We start from the raw sequence: 21,624 nt of genomic DNA on the forward strand, positions 1-21,624 counted from the left end.
CTGGTGGCTGAATGATATGTATATGTATGTCGAGCCGCGGTACCTGTGAATAATCCTACAACTTCGCATCTGGTGTTTGTTCAACCCAATGATAAGAGTGGAGAATTGACCATCTAAATCTTCTCTAAGACAAATCCCTAGCCAAAGACGTTACATGTGACGCCGCTGCTGTTTTACTCTACCGTTATTCTTCCTTGTTTTACTTATTATTTTGCTTTACGGTCATTTTCTTTGTTTAATTTTTGTTTTACTTTACTGTATAGTTTTGCTTAACTACTGTGCTAACTACTACTGTGTTTTGCTGGGCTGGTTTGCTTACGGGCTTTGCTTTTGCTGGGTTTAGCGGCATGCTTGGGCTGTCTGTTTGTTTGCCTTGCCTCCGCTGTGCTGCATATCAGCTTTATTTTCCTGCTGGTGTAATTTTATAATGAATTTTTGTAATCAGTTTTTCGGTGTTCTTTCTTTTTCTATTATTTTTCGTTTTTTTTTTTTCTTCTAAGTTTAGTTTCAGATGTATGTTTTGGATTATGTTCTGCAACCACATGTAGTGTGAGAGGCTAAGCGGTAAACTATTGTTTTCCAGCCTCCAACCTGTTCTTTCAGGTTTGTTTTTCCACCTAACCACCTTATCATTGATGGGGTGTATGTTATGCTTTATTATCTCCATGCTATAGTGGCTATATCTTCAATTTGTACTGTTTACCATAGTTCTGCTTAGGTGCTGTTAACTGCCTCTATTTTATGTGGTGGTGTCAGTGGGCCTGAGTCTTATAGCCACCACACAATGATGTCTATAATATTTGTTTAGTGCTTGTGTAATTTTGGGTTAACCGGTGTCTTCTTTCTCTCCAGGTGCCAGTGAGTCTTGGTGTGGGACAGGGGAGGCTAGCTGCATTTACTCGGTGGTGTGCTTCACAGCGTGCTCAATGTGCCAACACAATAACTTCCTTATGGTGTAGGTAGTGTTTGATTGATTTTTGGTGTGACTTGAGGTGGGTTTGGATGACCTCCCAAGCTGTAGCTGGACTGCCTTGTTCCTGCCAAGCCTGGGCCTGGAGAAGTGCTTAGTTTTAAAATCCTTATTGTGCTTTATGGGAGAGTGATTTTATATTTGAATGGGTTTGCAGGAGTGTCATAATAAAACGTAATCTACATATTCGTACTCGCCTCGATAGGTAAAACTTCTGTGTGCCTTTTTATTTGGGAGTATTTCCCTGGTTCTCCCCCAGGGTGTCGTAGTTTGACTTGCTAAATTTGGATAAATGTATCCTTCCAGTTGTTAATGCCACATTGTGATGCTAGTTATTCAGCTGTAAATCAGATCTATATATTTCAGATTAAGCATAAATCAGAAACTTGAAAGTTAAAGTTAAAGCTCTTATTGTAGCTTGACAGAGCCTGCTAAACATGCTAAGAGTAAAATGTCATTACAGTTTTGTCACTGTAAAAAGTTTTAACAATTAAGCGAGGTTTAAAGTGAAGTTTGAAACATGGTTAAAATTTCAAACATTAAAAGGTCAAAACATGTTTAAAGATTAAAGCATTAACATTTTAAAATGCTAAATTGTTAAAACATTGCTATGCTAGCCCAGCAACCCTTGGTTGCTCGATATCCCAGGTGGTTGCTGGGATGTTGCTAGGTGATTGCTATGCTAACTCAGTTGGGTGATGCTAGGTGGTTGCTATGATATCCCAGTTATTTCATACGGCGTTGCTATGTCTGTTTTGATATAAAAGGTGGTTGCAAGGGTGTTGTAGGTTGTTACTTTGATATTCCAGTCGGTTGTTCTGGTGTTTCTATGATATTCCACATGGTTGTTGGTGTGTTGCCTGATTTTTCCCATGTGCTACATTAATGATCAAGTTTCATGTCTGTTGCTCCTATGGTTTGGCCTGCACAAAGTCTTCTCTATGGACAAACAATCTATTTCAATTGCTATGCAGCTACTGTAATTCCGATATTTCTCACAAGCACCCCGTTCCTATTTGTGATCTAATTCTGTGCTGAATTTTGTTTCTACATCAAAAATTGCAGTGGTACAATTTTTTTACAGAATAATATGACCATGGAGAACAGTATGTTGGCTCAGTCAAGCCAACATAATTATGCATACTAAAAATCTATAATTCTCCATTAAGTGAAATTACATTTGAATGAAAATACAGCATATGTGACTTAATATCCATTTTCATTTGAATGAAAATATAGTAATATTTTAGAAAAATTAAGATCAATATGTATTTTTGGAGTGGACTGGCAAAGAACCCAAGACTACAGTGTGCACTGGGGCTGTAATCCCAACAAATGTTGCAGAACTGGGTAGTTTTGGCCCGATTTTCTTTGGGTGTCTTTTTTTGATTATGATTATCAGATTACAATCATATTATAATGTTATTATTACAAGAGCAGTGATGTGGTATTGTTGTACAGTTTTGGCAGACAATGGGGGGGGGGGGGGGAGCATGTGTGTGTTCAGACTCCTGGGTTGGCTGCCTTATACTCTCTTAGAACCAGTGCATTAGCGTAGATCATATCAGAATTTTCATATATGGGCTCAGGAATGGAGTCCTCTTTGGGCTGCAGATAATTCATGATGCACTGGTGCAGGAACACATACTGAGACTGTGGGAGAGAAAGAGAGAGAATTCTGCTTCAGTAAATAGGGGTCCATGTATTTGTTTTAATTTAGGAATATGTCAGCTACCATATTTATGCAGCAACAGAAACTGAAGTGACTGGTCACTTATACTCTTTGTGCCTGAGAGACCATGCTTGAGACTGCATGGACTAGCATTTTTAGAAGTTTGCGTTCAATACATTTGTTTGTGCAGTTAACATGGTCATGGTGAGTAGCTTAACAAAAATATCTTGATCAAAGAGACACCAGGTCAGCATACACCAAAAGTGAAATTTTGGAAATACATTCATATCCTAATCATGTTCCTGAGTGGGTATAAATGTATGGATAAGAAAACTCATGTAAACTTTGACTTGATCAACTTCAAATCATATAATTTGCATGGATTACGGCATGTTTATATATGGAATATACAATCGAGTTTAAATAACTTGTTTCCATTACATTTACAGCATTCAGCAGATGCCCTTATCCACTGCAACTTTTAGAAGTGCTTTGTAGTCTATCAAAAACACATCCTCATGCTAGTTCACTAAGTCATGGACAAAGAATACCACTGAGAATATTTTGTAATTTTCTATTATTGGCATTAATTAAATAATATGAAAAAAGAAGGTGAACCAACACAAACCCATAAATTAAGAGAAATAAAACTAATCATTCAATTATGACAAAAGAAATGCTGCTGAATAAGCAGAGGATAGGCTGTTCTGTTTATGCATAGCCACAAGTCATAAACAAATGGCTTAGCTGATGGAAGATTTAGTTAGATTTATTAATCACTATTATTAATACTATATATTACAAAATAATTTTATTAGTATAGATGTAAGTCAAAGATTCTCCCACTTCTGAATTTCAGCCTTAACTCCCATCCTTTATTTTGTGCCCCCAGCCGTCTGGGCATTTGAACTTCTATGGACTTTTGTGGGCATCAATAAATGCAAATTAGTTGTTTGGGAAACATAATTTGCACTTCACAAGTGATCCAACATACATATGCGAGTATGAAGAAAATCAGCATTTCTGAAATTTTAGTTAGTTTTCGCTTGTACAAATATTTATACACAACTTTACTAACTGATTTACAAATGACCCCCATTATGTTACTAAATCTGTTAGAAGAAGGGAGAGAGTAAACCAGTAAAGATTCTGATCTTGCATGCTCATTAAATTGTCCTTTATAATGGCAGTTAAAGCCAGTTTAATGATTCATACTTTGTATTTGCATACTATATCATTGTAGTTTTCTTTAAATAAATTTAGTGTTGCTGGAAAGTTTGAATTTTCTATACATCTGCGTAAATATGACCTAAAACATCATCAGATTTTCACAAGTTGTAAAAGAAAACAAAGAGAACCTAATTAATAAAAATTGACAAATATTATACTTGGGCATTTATTTATTGAGAAATTATCCAATATTACATATGTGAGTGGCAAAAGTAACTGAACCTCTAGGATTAGTAGTTAATTTGAATATGAAATTAGAGTGAGGTGTTTTCAATCAATGGGATGATAATCAGGTGTGAGTGAGAACCCTGTTTTATTTAAAGAACAGGGATCTATCAAAGTCTGATCTTCACAGCATGTTTGTGGAAGTGTTGCATGACAAACAAAAGAAGATTTCTGAGGATCAAAAAAGATCAGAAAAAGATCAAGCTCATCAGGCTGTAAAAGGTTACAAAACCATCTCTAAAGAGTTTGGAAACCACTAATCCACAGTCAGACAGATTGTGTACAAACTGAGGAAGTTCAAGACCATTATTACCCTCCCTAGGAGTAGTCAACCAACAAAGATCAGTCCAAGAGCAAGACGTGTAATAGTCTGCGAGCTCACAAAGGAACCCAGGGTAACTTCTAAGTAACTAAAGGCTTCTTTCACATTGACTAATGTTAATGTTCATGAGTCCACCATCAGAAGAACACTGAACAACAGTGGTGTGCATGGCAAGCTTGCACAGAGAAAGCCACTGCTCTCCAAAAAAAGAACATTGCTACCCATTTGCATTTTGCTAAAGATTGCATGGACAAGCCAGAAGACTATTGGAAAAAATGTTTTGTGGACAGATGAGACCAAAATATAATTTTTGGTTTAAATGAGAAGGGTTATGTTTGGAGAAAGGAAAACACTGCATTCCAACATAAGATCCCTATCCCATCTGTGAAACATGGTGGTGGTAGTATCATGGTTTGGACCTGTTTTGCTGCATCTGGGCCAGGATGGCTTGCCATCATTGATGGAAAAATTAATTCTGAATTATACTGGCCAATTCTAAGGGACAATTTCAGGACATCTGTCTGTAAACTGAATCTCAAGAGAAAATGGGTCATGTAGCAAGTCAACAACCCCAAACACACAAGTCATTCTACCAAAGAATGGTTAAAGAAGAATGAAGTTAATGTTTTGGAATGGCCATGTCAAAGTCCTGAACTTAATCCAATAGAAATGTTGTGGATGGACCTGAAACAAGCAGTTCATGTGAGGAAAAACCACCAATATCCCAGAGTTGAAGCTGTTCTATACTGAGAAATGGGCTAAAATTCATCCAAGCTGACATGCAGGACTGATCAACAGTTACCGGAAACGTTTAGTTGCAGTTATTGGTCACAGTAGATACTGAAAGCAAAGGTTCACTTACTTTTGCCACTCTCATTTATGAAATATTGGATCATTTTCCTCAATAAATAAATGACCAAGTATATTTTTGTCTCATTTGTTTAATATGGTTCTCTGAAAAACTGATGATGTTTTAGACCATATGTATACAGAAATATAAAAAATTCTGAAGGGTTGCTGTTAGAGAATTAATCACCATGAATGCTTCACACACTGGCTGGGGAGCAGTATGGTGTCACAGAAAGGCATATGGAACTCCAATGTGAGGAGGAAACACGTCAATAATGTGGAACTGAGTGCAGTCCTCAATTTTGTCTTAACAGTTTTCAATCACATTCTAGTCCATTTGGGTAATGTTGTGATGGTCATATGTCTCAACTTCTAGGGTGGCACAAGGTCGAATGGCACACTTTCCTTGGTACAAAAATTTACTCAAGTGGGTTCATGCATGATTAGTCTCATTGAGAGTAACCCATTTGACAGGCAGGCACAGTAGTGTAGCAGATACACTATTAAGTCCAGGGGAGGGAGTATCTACATCCAGAGCTGGTGTCCCAGATGTTTGGCAGCACCCTCGTAGACCTCTTTGCCAATGCTGCAGTGTCATTGTTCATTGTTTTTTTTTTTTTTCAGAGACAGAGCAGGACAGTCTGCTAGATGAGGATGTCATCCAGAAATGCAGAAAGTTAGTAAACACAAGAGCCCCTAGCATCCAGACCTTTCATGGTATCAAGTGGAAACTTATCTGCAAATGGTATGCATGCCTTCATACAGATCCATTGCACTGTCCATTGCTGAAAGTGCCAAACATTTCTGCAGAAATTGCCAGACAAGGGCAGATCTCAATCTACACTGAATATGCATGTAGCAGCTTTGCTACACATGGCAGTACTATGTAATACTATGTATTATGTTACACTATGTATTATCTAATACCATGTTGAGCTGAAATGTTTAATTGAACACTGCATTCTTGTTGGCAGTCACTTCAGCAAGAAGAGTAGCAGTTCTGTATCTTTTCGCTGTCCACCCTGCATACACTGGTAGAAAGATTATGTGGGAACATGCCTGTGGTCAAATCTGGGGTTCGTGCCTCAGGTTATATCACCCACTGACCGGTTGAATGGTTGACCTGGCAGCCTTCAAATAAGGAAAACCACTAGACTCTTTTGCATTCACAAGGTAAGTACAGTGTGATGGTTAAACAGTACAGCGTGTACAAGGACTGCCGACCTAGGTTTGAGAGTGAATTGAGCATAGACAAGGCTATTTAATAAGAATTTTATTATTATTATTATTATTATTAATGTTTCATTTATATAGCTCCTTTGCAGAGCTCAAGGACCCTTTACAATATTAATTGTAAATGAACAATCATGGACAAACACAAAATGTGAAAAGCAATGAGCAATCAAACACAGAAAATGAAACACACACTACAATCACTGAGAAAAATGTGTGAGGGAAATTACTCATTTTTACTTTGTAATAGTTTTGTTCTTGTTCCATTTCTTTCTCATCAGAGGATAACGCCTAAGAAGGCCATGTCATGTCACTGAGATCAGTACAGAATGTTTATCTGCTTACAGAGACAGAAACATGTACTTCTGTTCAAGGCTCGTCTAAACATCTTCCAGGTTCCTAAAACAAAGCCTGTTTGAACTGCCTCAAACTGCTTCTTATCGGTACACAGAATAATGCCATGCTCTGCGTTTCATATATATATAGTAGTGGTTTAGTACAAGGGCTTCAGAGCGCTCTCATTATTTTATCTTGCTTTATTCCATCCTGTATTAACCATCTTTCTGTAATAAACCTTTTTACCTTCAGAGGACAAGTTTGCGAGTGTTGTCTAATTTCCATGACAATTTGGCATCTCCTGGCTGGGCTGCGCGAGTCTTTTCAGCTTTTCTGGACAACAAGCAAACTGGAGGACGCCCGTGGAAAAGTTTTCACCCTGAAGTCCATGTTGATACAGGTGGTTTGCCCTTTGTTGTGCAAAGCGAAAGACCAGCGCAGCCTTACCACTGAACGGTAGAAATCATAAAAAAAACAGCCTAAAGGTAAATTTAACGATATTATAAAGTCATTGTGTATTGCTGTGTGTATGGAAGCGAGTCAATGATATAAGAAATGCACATATTACATTGAGAGAAGTATTACATGGAGGCGATTTCTTATAAGGAGTTTGAGGAACTTCGCCTCTGCGACGGCAGAGAGATTGGTGTTTCTTAGATCACAGCTTCAAAACTAAGATATATACTGACATACAATTTTTTAAGATAGATAGAAAGATAGAGAGAGAAAGGTAATAACGGAAAAATAAACAAAGAGTCCGTTTCGAGGAATAAATAAGTAAAAGAGAGTACTTATTAAGAAGCGCAAGAGGTACAGTATTTTTACGGCGGATTATTATCAATTGGCATACCCCATTGACTCATTCCATCATATCAGCAGTACATGATACATTTGGCAAATTTAACGCACAAGTAAATTTTACTGAGATAAAAAAAGGGAAGAGAAAACTGTGTCCTACCAATTTGCTGTATGTGGGCTCGTCCTCACAGGTAAACTCTTTTACATTCTTAAGGTTTGCTCTATTAAACCTATAAGTTATATGAATAATTGAATGTCTAGAGATTTGGCACACATTTTGAACCTTTTCTGTCTGTGCATGAGGATGCATATTCACTTGATTTTCATAGCATGTTAAATTGATTAAAACTTTGAAAGTTATAGAAGGTGTAAAAAGAAAAAAAATATATGTAAAAACATGTAGCAAAGCACATCCTGTGACACATGCTATGGTATGTACAGGGTGCTCATATGTTGGTCCTAATATCACATTTATGCATGTGAATTATGGGGAAGGATGTTTGAACCAATATGATGTATGGGTTAAAGAATGTGCTTTTCCTGAAAAAGGTAGTTTTAGCCTCAGACAGTTAGAACAACTGAAACTTAATTTAGAGACAAAGGAGAGAGAGACCCCTAAAACAAAGAGCGAAGTACAGTTTTTGGCTGACTGGAAGGCATTTGCTGAATGGCAGAGCGAGGAACATAAAAGAGAGAAAAAATGTCAGGCAGGGCCCTCACCTGTTTCTCAGTGTGCTAAATTACAGAAAGCCGATCCCGACCTGGACTCTGCCCCACCGCGACGCCCACAGCCAGTAAGGAGGGAGGAACCTGCAGTTTCAGAGGCACCTCCTCACGATGAAGCCGCCCAGCCTACGCCACTCTATCCGAACCTGTCAGAACTGAGCCACCAACCCCCACCGAACTATGCTCCAACCGTCCTATCCTCACCGGTGGCATTACACATGAGATCCCAAGTGAAGGGACCAACAACATTGCTGCTGAGGGCTTCAGACCAACAAAATTGGACAGAGAAGGGACAGTGCACACCGTGGTAAATGCCCCATTGCTAGAAGTGGCCAGAGAAGGAGGCTCTATGCTAGTTCACAGACCCTGGACATTGGAAGACATCAAGAGCAGCATGACGCATCTGCCGGCTCTCCGCGAAGTAGGAGGACGAACGTTTTGGGATGAACTTCAGATATTCTGCAGAGAATTCAGACCCACCACTCATGAACTATGACGACTGCTCATGGCAAAACTTGTTACGGACTGGGTCAAGGTTTTATGTGAATTCCCAGAGGACGATGTCCGCCTGATCAACCCACAGTGGGATGATGGAGTCAATGCAAGGTACAGAGCACAAATTGCGGCGCTCCAGCAGAAGCTGACGAACACCTTTCCTGTGCGACTGGACATGACAAAAATAGCAAAATGTATCAGATTCAGAGACTGTATCACAGTACCTGTCCAGGCTAACTGAGATCCATGATGCAAACTCAGGCTTGGAGAAACCCGACGTTCTAGCAGATGGGCAGCCGGCCGTCACAGCATGGGAGGCACATCTCAGAAACAGTTTTATGAATGGCATTAAACCACAAATTGCCACTATAGTCAAACAACAATGTATCACCTGGGACACCAGAAACCTCACACAAGTGGAATGGTATGCAATCCATGCGGAGAAGCTCCTACGAGAGACAAAGGAAAGAAAGATGGAGAGGAGAGGAAGACCAAAAGCATGCAGACGAGGAAGACCCGGCTGTCAGGGCTATGGACCAGGATTAAACTGTTACAACTGTGGAAAAGTTGGACATTTTGCAAGAGACGGTCCAGAGCAGAAGCGAACTGACTGGCAGAGCTAAGGGAAGGGTGAGGCACCTGGGAACAGAAGAGGTGACATCAGACACCCAAACTATCAGTTAGCTCACAAAGAACAGGAATATATGCACACACCCACATCCAACATTAGTCAGACTGACAATTCACAAATGTCTGAACCAGTCATGACCCTTAACCTTTTAAAGTATAATGCCTCTCCTTTTACACAGTTACCATGTATATCTCTTGTAGTTAATTTACAAAGTATCACATTTTTGGTAGATCAAGGATCAATGTATACAGTAATAAAACAATGCAAATTAAAAGAATCCCCAAAAATGAGTTCACGGTGCACTCCATGGGAACGACTTTCAGTATTAGAACGTTTCTCTGAACTGTTAGTCTGTGAATGTGAAAATGGGAAAAGAGTAACCCACCGATTCCTAATTTCATCTTCAATCAGTCAATCTACTGGGCAGGGACTTAATGTGTGTTTTACACTTAAATTTTATGTCCTCACCTCAGGGAGTAACACTAACTGATGACTCATCTTTGGGAACTCCGCTTGTTAGAGAAACAGAGCTCTGTGTTTATCAATGGTCCATGCATAACAAGCCTAGAGCCTGTGCTCGTTTGTTGACATTGGCACATGATAAGATGAAGGACAACTATGTTGATTTTATGCTGTCCTCTGCCCTTCATTGCACAGCGCAAAAAAAAACCTGCAACCTGATGAATGGTGATTTGTACATGATTTTCAAGCGGTTAATGCAGCAGTCAAACAGGGAGCTCCAGACGTGCCAAATTCTTGCACTATATTAAGCCAGGTTCCAGCAAATAGCGAATGGTTTTCAGTCATAGATTTAGCTAATGCGTTTTTTCAGTATATCTCTTGATAAAGACGATCAGTTTTGGTTTGCATTCATATTTGACGGATGTCCTTACACTTTCACTCACTTGTGTTAGGGATATTAGGGATATAGCTTAGCACCTCTACCACTTTCTCCAGGGCACAGTGTGAAACTGACACCATTAAATTGTTGCAGCATCTTGCCAAAGAGGGACACAAAGCCAGTCTCTCCAAATTACAGTATGTACAACAAGAAGTGAGATTTTTTTGGGTCATGACATTTCTGCAAAGGGAAAGAAACTCTCTGCTGAAAGAGTATCTGCAATCCAGAAGATTCCCAAGCCTCTGATGAAGAAACAAGTTCTCTCTATCCTAGGTATGTGTTCGTATCGAAGATCTTTCATTCTAAACTAGAAGCACCACTCAGAGAGATGGCATATGCAACAGGTTGGACAGCTCATTCTCAGGTAAGTTGGATCCAGTCGCTGCAGAGTTTCCCGTGTGTATGTGCAGTAGCAGCAGCTGAGAAAGCTGTGGCGGCATCCAGAGACCTGGTAGGTTACTCAGAATTGATCCTCTTGGTTCCACATGAGGTGTTGTTACTCCTACTTGAACAGAAAACCTCACACCTGTCCACCCAATGGGGCTGCACCATAACACTATACTACTATGCCGAATGTCACTATAAAACAATGTACTGTCCTTAACCCTGCTACTCTTCTTCCAACAGAGGGAGACGGGGAACCACCTGATTGTGTTGTACTGATTAACGAACTCTGCTCTCCTAGAGTCGACCTGAAAGATGTTCTATTGGAAAACTCAGATCTGATCCTCTTTGTGGATGGGTCAGCGTCACGTGACCCAGAGACAGGTAAAAATCGAGTGGGCTATGCAGTAGTGACCGCACACGAGACGGTCTGTCAGGAAGTCTCCCCTCAAACCTTTCAGCACAAGTGGCTGAACTATATGCCCTCATACAGGCATGAAGACATGCTGAGGGACAGTCAGTAAATATCTACACTGACAGTAGATATGCCTTTGAGGTGGTACATGATTTGGGGACAATTTGGAAACACAGGAACTTCCTGACAAGTTCAGGAACACACATAGCCCACCACAAACTAGTCTCTGAGCTGCTGGATGCAATCCTACTCCCCGAAACTATTGCAGTATGCAAATGTCATGCACACACTAACAGATGGCAGGGACCATGCGTCAAAAAGGGGGGAGGATATCTGTGATAAAGCACTGGTTTCTCTAATTACTCTGAAAAAAAAAAAAAAATAATAATTTTGTTTACACTGTTTGCGCAACTCATAACATGGGTTGAGGTTTGAAGGTAGAGAAGGCCACGTCCCTACATCCAAACAAGACTCAGACGCGGTAGTGATAATGATAATCTCCGGTGATAATGGCACACCTTTTGTGAGCCATGCCCTTTAGTAGGTGGGTGAATATTTAGGTATTGACTTAAAGCAGCACTGTGCATATCATCCAGCTAGTGGTGGGGTGGTAGAGAGAGAAAATGGGACACTAAAAAACAGACTGTTTGGGAGACCTCCACACACAGGAATTGGACCTGTGACAGCTCCTCTTCCCGAAGCTGCAGCATGTGGTGATGCAATGTTAAATTACTGTGCAACCCTGTCCTCTGCTCTGCACTCTATCCAGAAGCAGGTAAAGGCAGCATTTCCAGCTCTAGCCACGGTTCCGCTGCATGATCTGAGTGTGGATCGTGATCATGGACTTCCGCAGGACCAGGTGGAACAAGCCACGGTGGTCTGGGCCATTCTAGATCCTTTTCATCACTCACCCCATGGTAAAGGCCAGCCAGAGAGCCATGTGGATGCATGCGAGCCACTGCAGGAGTGTGCCAGAGCCGAGCACTGAGCTGGAGAAGACAGACTGCAATAGGAGAACTAGACCGTAATTCTCTATCAAGAGGCCTCCTAGAGGACCTACGCTCACGAGCAATGATCTGCATATACACACCCACACACATGACGCACTACACCCCGACACATCAACACACCAATCCCACGTGACTCCACGATAGACGGTCTTAAGTGGTATCTAGTAGCCTGCGAAATCAGACATGTACTTATTGGAGAATATGTTGACGACGGAAACTGTACTCTTAGGAGGACTGAACTTCATTAGTGCATACTATATAGCCACGTGACCAGGACAGAGGTTAGACGACGTGACGCACCTCTTACGCCCCAAAGCTCCCTGACCACAGACTACTGTTGCAGACTAGACACAAATCATTAGATGTCGACCTGCACATCCGCTCATACATACAAACCTATTCCCAATCGTGCATCCATCTCCTGGTATAGGTGGTATATGTTAGTAAGCCCTATCATAGAAATAAACTCACAAATCACTGGGACCTTTCCCGACAACACTGGGGGTCCGGGGGTAGACCCTTAAGCTGAAAAGATAAACCAAAGCGTGATATTGAAGTTTATTGGGTGGAAGACTTATTGATCAATCACGCCAATCACATTGTTGCAGCAGAAAGAGGGCACGACGCACACACTTTTACACAAATTTGGTATTTAGCTGATCGTGGTGACGGGACTAAGTGCCTAAGGCGACGTGATTTCTATAGGTCCCACATAAGCCCACAAAGTTCTTTAGTAGACTATTGCTGCAGATTGGATGACAATTAGTAGTTATAAGCCCATATGCCAAGATATTGGCCGCCTCTGTAAACCATTCTGTACCGCCTTTCATCATAAGAATCATTGCCAACAGTGCTACCCACACAACATCACACGTCCCCTTGTCATGCAGACACATAATGATAGAATAATCATTGAACATATGCGGTCTGCGATATGCAACCCTCCACAGACTAGCAAGATGGGGTTTGTTTGGCTGAACTCAGTACTCGGGGGATGGGGCTCATGGATGTTAACCGTCTGTCTACCAATAGGTTCAATAATTCTTCTTCTCTTGCTCATTTTGCCTTGTATTGTTTTTCTCGTTCGGAGCAGTCGCTCATGCTCGTTGAAATCACTAATGACCAAACGCTGATGTTGACAAAGACTGATTACTATCCCTATGATGACCAACCTGACTTGTATCCGAAACCTGACTGGGTATCAGATTCTCCCAGCAACACTGACGATGACGATCGATTGACATCCATTTCACACCTATTGTAAATATTTCTTTGACCATGATGATTCTCATTTCACCCTAAAATAAGCTTGCTTGACAACAGGATACTTTATATCCGCAAAAACAGCCTTAGCGCCTTCATTATGTCTGTATCATGTTGAATTCAGTTGAACTGTGAAAGGATTCTGAAGTTCTGATGTATTCACTGCATAGTAACTTCTCTGTTAATCTTAGTTATCATATTTTGTAATGATAAAAATGGGGGAAATGTGAGGGGAAATTACTCATTTTTACTTTGTAATAGTTTTGTTCTTGTTCTATTTCTTTCTCATCAGAGGATAACGCCTAAGAAGGCCATGTCATGTCACTGAGATCAGTACAGAATGTTTATCTGCTTACAGAGACAGAAACATGTTCTGTTCAAGGCTCGTCTAAACATCTTCCAGGTTCCTAAAACAAAGCCTGTTTGAACTGCTTCTTATCGGTACACAGAATTATGTCATGCTCTGCGTTTCATATATATATAGTAGTGGTTTAGTACAAGGGCTTCAGAGCGCTCTCATTATTCTATCCTGCTTTATTCCATCCTGTATTAACCATCTTTCTGTAATAAACCTTTTTACCTTCAGAGGACGAGTCTGCGAGTGTTGTCTAATTTCCACGACAAATGCATAGCAACAGATTAAGACAGATAACATTGAGAAAACATATGTTTTTAATTAGGGATTTGAACTCGGAGATGGATGTGATGCTGCGAAGAGTCAGAGGGAGTGAATTCCAGAATCTGGGTGCAGCTACACTGAAAGACCTGCCACCCATGGTAGAGAGAAAAGAGAAGTCCGAGCCTAGACGACCTGAGAGAGCAGGTCGGGTTGTAGGGGAGAAGCAGTTCACTAAGATAGAACGGTGCCAAACCATGAAGTGATAGCCTCATTAGCCTCATTGGAAATATATTTACTGAAAAAAATGTAGACATGTTCAATACTTATTTCCCCCACTGTATACTGAGTAGTAAGTAGAGGTCCAAGAACCAATCCCTAAGGGACACCTATTTTTAAAAGGTACAGTAGGTGACTTATAATCCTGTTTGGAGATGTAAAACTGTCTGTGAGATAAGAAGTAAGCCAGGAAAGAGCAGCACCCGTGACCCCAATATCTGAGAAGCGGAGAGAAGTAAGTCATGACAGACAGTATCAAAAGTGGAACTAAGGTTGAGTAATAGGAGAATAGAAAGAGAAGCGGAGTCACTGACAACCCTTACGAGGGCAGTTTTGGTACTATGAAGAGGACAAAAGCCAGATTGAAAGGGGTCAAAGAGATTATTTTGAGCAATGAAAGATTGGAGCTGGGAGGCAACAGTACTTTCCAGTATCGTAAGTTAGAGATAGGGCAAAAATTAGAAAGAACAGTATGGTCCAAGTTAGGTTTTTTAAGAACTGGAGTCACTGCTTTAAGTGGTAGCAGGAGAGACGCAGAAGCTAAAGATCTGTTTATTACACCTATTTCTCAGGTGCAGAGAGGGCAGAATGGCAGTGTTTGAGGAGAAATGTTGGAGCAGGATCAAGGTGGCAAGATAGAACAGGGGTTCGTAGGAGTAAAGCTAGACAATTGTTGATAAGAGTGGTCAGGCAGAAAAATAAATTCTGAGGCCTTGCCTATAAAGCACTGGCAGACAGCATTCAACTTTTCCTAGTAATAATTTAGAAAAGAGCAACAGAACTCTCCTGATGTGTGAACATCATGAGCTGGGGGTTGGGTGAGCTTATTGATTGTGTCAAAAAAAAACCTTAGGCCTATTACTTGCTTTATTGATCACCCAGAATTCAGAGCAGTTTTGTATGTGTTGAGGTGATAATGATAATGAGTCTTTATTGATCACATATAGATATGCACAGTGAAATTCTTTCTTTTGAATACCCCAAGCTAGTAGGAAGCTGGTGTCAGAGCGCAGGGTCAGCCATGATCAGCACCTGTTCCAGCCTGGAGCAGAGAGGGTTAAGGGCCTTCCTCAAGGGCCCAACAGTGGCAGCTTAGCAGTACTGGGGCTTGAACCCCCAACCTTCCGATCAGTAACCCAGAGCCTTAACCACCAAGCCACCACTGCCCCCCACCACTGCAGAGAGTAATGTGACATCAACAGATTTAAGGTCCCGATAGGATATCATTATGTTACTGGATTTCTTTTGAGCAGGTAGACTGAGACTAAATTCAATGATTTTATGATCAGAGATGCAGGTGTCAAAAGAGGAGACTGAATCAATATAAAACCCAGATGTACAGATTAAATCAAGAGTATGACCATGGGTATGAGTAGAAAAAGTCACATGTTGAGTGGGATGAGTCACAACAGTAGGATGAGTTAGAGCACACTGTATCCACATGAATATTAAAGTCACCAAGCAGGAGGACATGTGATGACGAAGCGCAGAGTTAGCAGTTCACTGAGTTTGGAAAAAAGTCAGATGGAGCCTTAGGAGGATGATATAGTAGAATAATTGTGAGGGGACAAAGAAAATCAGCCTTCAGTACCATATCTTTGAATGTATTAGTGTTGTGAAAATCAAGTTGGGCAAGACGCAAATCATTTCAAAAGATGACAGCAAGTTCAACCCCTTTGCCATGTAGCCATGGTCTGGATAGGTGTCTATATCCATCTTGTGGAAGTAGGTTGAGTTGCAAGTAATCACTGGATACTTGTCAGGCTTCAACGAACAGTAACATAGACGGTTTTGCCCGTGAATATTTAGTTGAGGTACTTGTCAGAAATGGAACAGCAGTTATGAAGAGCAAAATGACTGTGTGAAGCATTGGGGTTGATCGGTGAGTTATACCACTGTACATCGCAGTTAAGATATCAGCGATTGGCGCGTGCTGCAGTCAGTAGATGGGGACTTGGACTTATGCTGGGCCCTGTTGTTAGACCAGATGCATGGGATCGTTCCAGGAATTGAGCAGTGACTGTTCAGGAATACTCTGGATGAGCGGCGTGTGTATCGCAGATACATTATTCTGAATATTTTGAACAAAATTTGAAAAGAGTCCTTTTTATTTCTGAATTATAAACTAAACAGTGCAAAACAGTGTGCATTTTTGTCTGCATAAAAGTAATTCATCAAAAATTGCTATAAACATTTTTTATGCTTTGGTCATTCTATTGGTGGAGTTTGTTTAAAAAGGACAGAATGACAGAACACTATTCACAAAAGTAATTCGTGAAGATTAAAATGTAAGTTTGAGTCATTTCCGATTCACTAACATGACAATGGGCAGGGTTAAAAATTGTACTGCAACCAGCTACTAGAGGGTTTCAGCGACGTTATGGTCTCACTTTTGAACCCGTTATGATGTCCACATTTACAGTCATTGGTTTAATGCACTGTGACATAATTTGTCAGATGGAGTTTATCTTTAGAGCAGAGGTCATGTCCTGGCTTCAGGACTACAAATTTTTGACATAGCAAAAAATGGAGTTTTGCAATGTTTAACTAGTATCATCACTATATGTACATTTCTTTAATATAGCCTTGAAAAAGTCTTATTTACAGTATAAGTGACATGTTGAACTTTATCTTTAACAAATAAAGAATCTTTAACAACACCTTTACAACAGAATTTTAATTATATAACTCCTTATATGTGCACAATAAATAAATAAAGAAGAAAACAATAAAGTCTATTAGTGAAATAATATTGTTTACAACGTCAAATAGTATATTAAATGAATAATGATAGCATTGTGCTACAACTGATAACTCACCGTGGTTTTTGATCTGGTGTAATTCATAATGTGGCAAGTCAAACATGAATGGGGTTCTGATGTGATAACAACCCATTAACACTGCCCCTTTAATGTTTGTGTTTCTCTGCTTACACATAATTCACAATTCACACACACACCTAACACACTTAATTAAATTCATCAGGCAATTATAAATTGACCAGGAGTTAAGCTTTCTTGAACAGTATTAAAAGTTTCCCAGGCCCACGAGAATACTGATAATTATCCTTATTGTGCAGTCCTTATAATGAGCCCTACCTGAGTCTGTACCATGAGAGGCCGGTTAAGCCTCATGAGACGTACACAATCAGCAATGCTGACCACTTCCTCTTTGTCCACTTGCTGTAGTAACAAATCAAGGGCGATTAGAGTACCTGTCCTACCCACTCCAGCACTGCAGAGAGACATGTACAAAACTAAGTAAAACTTTAGGAAGTGTTTTAGTAGATTGTGGAAAAAAAAAATGCATGTTTTTATTCCTGACTGACTGGAGTTGTGATGTGTTTAGCAGAATTGAACTGTGGTGATGAAGTGCATACATGCAGTGTACATATCAAGTGATTTGTTTACCTGCAGTGTACCACTGTAGGTCCACTAAACGGGAAGGTCTCAATGTGCTGACGAACAATCCAACGAAATTGAATCAACTCGTCTGTTCCTAGAGGAACTCCATGATCAGGCCATGCTGTGAAATGGAAGTGTGTTACTGCATGCTCCTCGGAGGCAGACTCCTACACACATACCAGAAAGAGAGAGAAAGTATATAGTATATACAACGTGTTCTTTGTGTGTGTGTGTGTGTGTGTGTGTGTGTGTGTGTGTATATATATATATATATATATATATATATATATATATATATATATATATATATATATATATGTATATACACACACATACACACATATATACACAGTCCCCTCCTGCTATACACCAAAAGGTTTGAGATCAAAAGATGGGAACATAAAATTAACAGTGGTGCTTGGAAGTTTGTGAGCCCTTTAGAATTTTCCATCTATGTGCATAAATACGACTTTCAAACTTTCAGATTTTCAAATGAGTCTTGGCCATTTATTTATTAAAATGATTAAAGATTACATATCTGTGAGTTGCAAATGTATGTAAACCTCTAGGATTAGCAGTTAATTTGAAGGTGAAATTAGACTCAGGTATTTTTATTTAAATAACAGAGATCTATCAGAGTCTGATCTTCACAGCACATGTTTGTGGAAGTGTATCATGGCACCACAGAAAAAAAGTTGTTGATGCTCATCAGCATGGAAAAGGTCACAAAACTATCTCTAAAGAGTTTGGACTCCACCAATCAATTATCAGAAAAATGTATAAATGATAATGAGTCTTTATTGATCACATATCAATTAATTCTTGATTGACAATAAATTCTTTTCTTCACATACACCAGCATGTCAGGAAGCTGGGGTCAGCCATGATACAGCACCCCTGGAGCAGAGAGCATTAAGGGCCTTGCTCAAGGGCCCAACAGTGGCAACTTGGCAGTGCTGAGGCTTGAACACCCGACCTTCCGATCAGTAACCCAGAGCCTTAACCGTCATGCCACGACTGCCATGGAGGAAATTCAAGACCATTGTCACCCTCGGCAGGAGTGGTCGACCAACAAAGATCACTCCAAGAGCAATAGTCCACGAGGTCACAAAGGAACTCAGGTTAACTTCTAAGATAATGAGTTCATGAGTAGACCGTTAGGAGAACACTGAACAAAAATGGTGTGCATGGCAGGGTTGCAAGGAGAAAGCCACTACTCTCCAAAAAGAACATTGCTGCCCTATGCAGTTTGCTAACAATAATGTGGAAAAGCCAGAAGGCTATGGTTGAAACTAAAATAGAATTTTTGGTTTAAATGAGAAGCGTTATGTTTGGAGAAAGGAAAGCATTTCAGCACAAGAACCTTATCCCATCTGTGAAACATGGTGGTGTTAGTATCATGGGTCGGGCCTGTTTTGCTGCATCTGGGCCAAGATGGCTTGCCTTCATTGATGGAACAATTAATTCTGAATTATACTATCAAATTCTAAAGTAAAATGTCAGGACATCTGTCTGTAAACTGAATCTCAAGAGAAAGTGCAAGACAACGACATTAAGCAGTTGTTCTACTAAAGAATGGTTAAAGAAGAATTCATTTATGTTTTGGAATGGCCAAGTCAAAGTCCTTTCAGGCTGAATATCTCTGGTGGGGGATCAGATACAAACCTGAAATTTTTCACAGAAATAACTCCTCTATAGTAGCATTCTGCTGTAAAAAAAAATTGAGTTTGAGATTCCACTGGTTACAGAGCTAAGATTAGTAGAAATCTGGGGAAAAGTCTACTTTATTTATGCATTTTGAGAAATGATCATATATAATATAAGCATAACAAAAAAAAATTAACAGTATTTTACGGTAATTATTTTTATGATTGACATACAATTGTATTGGCAACAGTGAAGCATGATCTATAACAGGGTTATTAAAATCTAAAGAGTTTAGCAATGGAATATGTCTATCTCCCATAGTTCCAGAGGGGACTGTCTCATACTCCTTAGCGTAAAAGCTTATGCTGTGTTTTTAGTTTGATCATAGGGCTCACATTTTTGACAACAAATTCTCGTCGAGTCCAGTTACTCTCTTTCTGCTCTGACTGGACAGAGACCCGCAAGTTTCCATAGAGGCAGGGCATGTTGTCCATTGGCCAATAATGCTCACATTTAATCTGCAGAGAAAGAAAAATGAGGGGCCAGTGAATCTGACGGTGCAATCCATTCTGAATTGATGAAACCTATATAGAGCACTTCAAAGGTTCAAACTGTTTTACATTAAGCAACTAAAAGTAACAAATCATCTGAAAGTTTTGCCGTGGCAACTAATGTTTTTGATATGTTTTATCACTACCTAAAGTAATAGCCCATAGGCTGTGTATTTGTATTTATTTGCATCTCTAAATTTATAACTAATTGTGTGATGATAGAGCACTCGCTCCAGTTTGAAAAATTATCTGACTCATGTAGCAAGTTCTAGCAAGTTCCAAATGGTTCCCCTACAGAATAAGACATTTCAGGTTTGTGACTGTAGTAGGAAGCCTTCATAAAATGCAGTTCATAGTCATAATCACTTCAGAATGGACAAAAGCCTGAAAAACAGGTCTCATCACTACCATATAAAGGTATTATTAATTCCCTGGGGAACATTTAAAAATTGTATTTAGGTGGAAATTTTGTTCAACATTCTCACAAGCATACCCTTCCTCCCTCAGTACAGTTGGTCAGCATGACAATGGCTGAGGACTTCTGCTCCCACACCATTCTCCAGAAGTCATTGACAGTGGAGGGGAGAGGACCCTGAGCAGCAATGTATTGCTTGTTTTTCTTGCCATAACCCTAACAGACAGACACTCACCATAAAACATTGTTCTCTTAGATTTAGTCAATTTAATAATTTAACTTCTATGATGTCCTTAACAGTACTGCTAATATGTCAGTTACATTTTAGCATAAGTTCTTTTATTGCCTGGCTATATTACCAGATGTGTCCTACACTGTGTGTTGCTGAAAGACTTACATGAATGTAATTAGCATTGATGTAGTCCGAATCAGAGCCAGTCTGTGCAGCAAGCGTCACACGAGATGAATCATCTGGAGAGTAAAAATAATACGAATATTTTAACAACCTTTAATTGAATAACCACAAACCATAAAATAAACACAAAGTCAATGAGACACAGGTTTTCACTAAATGTTGCAAGTCTGTTTATTTGTGCTTAATACTCACAGGCTAGAACATTGGTATATCGGTTCTTGCTCTTGTTTTCAGGAAGTGTAGCAACTGTACAACTCTGATCTGTACCCACTGTACTTAAATCCTGTAAACATCATGTGAAAAAGATTACATTATTTATCCAAGCTCATTTAGTGCTTAACAATTACAGATCTTAATGAGCACATTAAACCGAGACACTTTAGAATGAACAGGAATATACAGAAAAGCTGTGTTTCTGTACCTCATATTCCTCACAGAAACCACGGTTCTGATCACAACTCATGGAGCTAAAGTGCATTGGAAACATCTTCAGGGCAATTGATCTGGGGGGGGGGTTAAAAATCTCAGTAAGCAGACCTTCCACATTAATATAATATGTGTAAATATAAAATATGTAGTGAATCCTACTTACTTGTACTTATTACTGGATAGTTTGGTCTCAGAGGATTTAAACTTGCTAAAAACACGAATAAAGCAAATGGGAAAAATCTGATTTAGGCAATGTTGAACAAATTGTATATAGAAAGTCTACCAACAGTGTAATGGACAGGTGATCCTAATGCATTTATTTTAATTGAATCATTTTACTAGCAATATACACTTACCAGTCACTTTAAAAGGAAGACCTGTACACCTACTCATTCATGCAGATGCAGT

At 39.7% G+C, this 21,624-nt stretch overlaps 2 protein-coding genes across 2 annotated transcripts in view; one reads left to right on the forward strand and one right to left on the reverse strand.

Annotated features, from left to right (window-relative positions):
- si:dkey-197c15.6 (putative nuclease HARBI1) overlaps nucleotides 1–6,965 on the forward strand; it is a 64,769-nt gene extending 57,804 nt beyond the window's left edge. The window contains exon 3 of the mRNA XM_053611273.1: nucleotides 5,893–6,965. Within this exon, the coding sequence (XP_053467248.1) occupies nucleotides 5,893–5,916 (24 nt within the window). The 3' untranslated portion in view covers nucleotides 5,917–6,965. The remainder of the gene's footprint in view (nucleotides 1–5,892) is intronic.
- ptprh (protein tyrosine phosphatase receptor type H) overlaps nucleotides 2,358–21,624 on the reverse strand; it is an 85,000-nt gene continuing 65,733 nt past the window's right edge. The window contains exons 12-20 of the mRNA XM_053611264.1: nucleotides 21,380–21,424; nucleotides 21,209–21,290; nucleotides 20,980–21,070; nucleotides 20,770–20,843; nucleotides 20,451–20,588; nucleotides 19,802–19,924; nucleotides 17,766–17,926; nucleotides 17,454–17,589; nucleotides 2,358–2,623 (exon numbers count right to left, since the gene is read on the reverse strand). Of these exons, the coding sequence (XP_053467239.1) occupies nucleotides 2,474–2,623; nucleotides 17,454–17,589; nucleotides 17,766–17,926; nucleotides 19,802–19,924; nucleotides 20,451–20,588; nucleotides 20,770–20,843; nucleotides 20,980–21,070; nucleotides 21,209–21,290; nucleotides 21,380–21,424 (1,000 nt within the window). The 3' untranslated portion in view covers nucleotides 2,358–2,473. The remainder of the gene's footprint in view (nucleotides 2,624–17,453; nucleotides 17,590–17,765; nucleotides 17,927–19,801; nucleotides 19,925–20,450; nucleotides 20,589–20,769; nucleotides 20,844–20,979; nucleotides 21,071–21,208; nucleotides 21,291–21,379; nucleotides 21,425–21,624) is intronic.

The sequence above is a fragment of the Ictalurus furcatus genome, chromosome 23 (assembly GCF_023375685.1).
Source record: "Ictalurus furcatus strain D&B chromosome 23, Billie_1.0, whole genome shotgun sequence".
Lineage (NCBI taxonomy): Eukaryota > Metazoa > Chordata > Actinopteri > Siluriformes > Ictaluridae > Ictalurus > Ictalurus furcatus.